Source organism: Helobdella robusta (assembly GCF_000326865.2).
Source record: "Helobdella robusta unplaced genomic scaffold HELROscaffold_10, whole genome shotgun sequence".
NCBI classification, from domain to species: domain Eukaryota; kingdom Metazoa; phylum Annelida; class Clitellata; order Rhynchobdellida; family Glossiphoniidae; genus Helobdella; species Helobdella robusta.
Window position 1 is genome coordinate 2607087 of NW_008703571.1, and position 1341 is coordinate 2608427.

Sequence of the window (1341 nt, forward strand, 5' to 3'; positions counted from 1 at the left end):
TATAAACTTTAAAACATAAAATTTCTCTATTTTGTGGAATTTCGAAGTAATAAATCTATTTTTTTAATTCGCAATTAAATTATTAAAAAATACATCAACATAAAATTTGAAAAACGACCTTTGTTAGGACTGTAATCATTATCATCTCTATCATTATTACCACCATCATCACCACCATCATCATCATCAGTAGCTGCCTCATCAACGTTATCAATACTTTCATCAGATTTGTTTTTATCATTCAGGTAATTGTCATCAGTTTCATCCTTATTGAATCTAGCATCGTTATCATCGTACTCGCTACTATCATCATTTGCATAGCTATCATTTGCCTTATCATCACTTTTTCTATCATCTTCTTCTTCTTCTCGAGTTTGGATACTAAATGATTGGTGGCTATCATCATCGTCGCCATAATCACCATTGTATTGTGAGTTATTGTAATAGTAATTATCATATATGTTATCATTTTCATCGTAATATAAATTGTTATTGTCGTTGTTGTTGTTGTTGCTGTTGTTTTTGTTGTAGTTGTTGTTGTAACTTTTGTCAATGCGTGATTTATTAATGTGACTTTTTAAATTGCCTCCTTCATCTTCAACATTATTATTATTATTATCATTATTATAATTATTATTATTATTTAACTTGTTATCACCATCGTTGTCATAATAAGTTTTATCGTTGTTTTGCGCGGTATACTCATCCTCATCATCATCATTATTATTATCACCATTCTTATCATTATCATTACCATAATCATTTTGTCTGCTAGACTCATCACCATCACCATTAACGTTGTTGTAATCGCTTTTGTTATTATCATTGATCGAATTGTTATCGTAATTATCACTGTCATCTTCATAATCTTTGGTATTAGTAGTAATAGTAATAGAAAAAGTAGTAGTAGTTGTAGTAATAGTAGTAGAAGTAGTAGTAGTAGTAGTAGTAGTAGTAGTAGTAGTAGTAGTAGCAGCAGCAGCATCACCAGTTGCGGTAGTATTCTCTAATTTCTCAAATGCTGTTGATAGCAATGGTGATAACAAAGATGATGATGTGGAAAGTGATGGAAATGATTGGAGTGGTGATGAGGAAGAAAAAAAAGAAGAAGATGATGATGATGGCGATGATGGTGGTGGTGATGATAACAACGATAAGGACAGGTATGAAAGAGATGATGCTGATGATGATTTTTGTTGTGATGATGGTGATGTTGATGATGATAACAGTGGTGGAAGAATAGTTATGAATATTGTATCATTTTGTAATGTAACTCTCGCCAGGATTTAATATAGGCGAAGACAATGACCATAATGCTAAAGAGGATTGAGATGATGATGA

The 1341-nt window shown here is 31.2% G+C and overlaps 1 protein-coding gene across 1 annotated transcript in view; it reads right to left on the bottom strand.

Moving 5' to 3' along the window:
• Window positions 1–74: 74 nt before the first annotated feature.
• HELRODRAFT_166717 (hypothetical protein) overlaps window positions 75–1341 on the bottom strand; it is a gene marked incomplete at both ends in the record, with an annotated part of 3069 nt that continues 1802 nt past the window's right edge. The window contains one exon of the mRNA XM_009011941.1: window positions 75–1021. Within this exon, the coding sequence (XP_009010189.1) occupies window positions 75–1021 (947 nt within the window). The remainder of the gene's footprint in view (window positions 1022–1341) is intronic.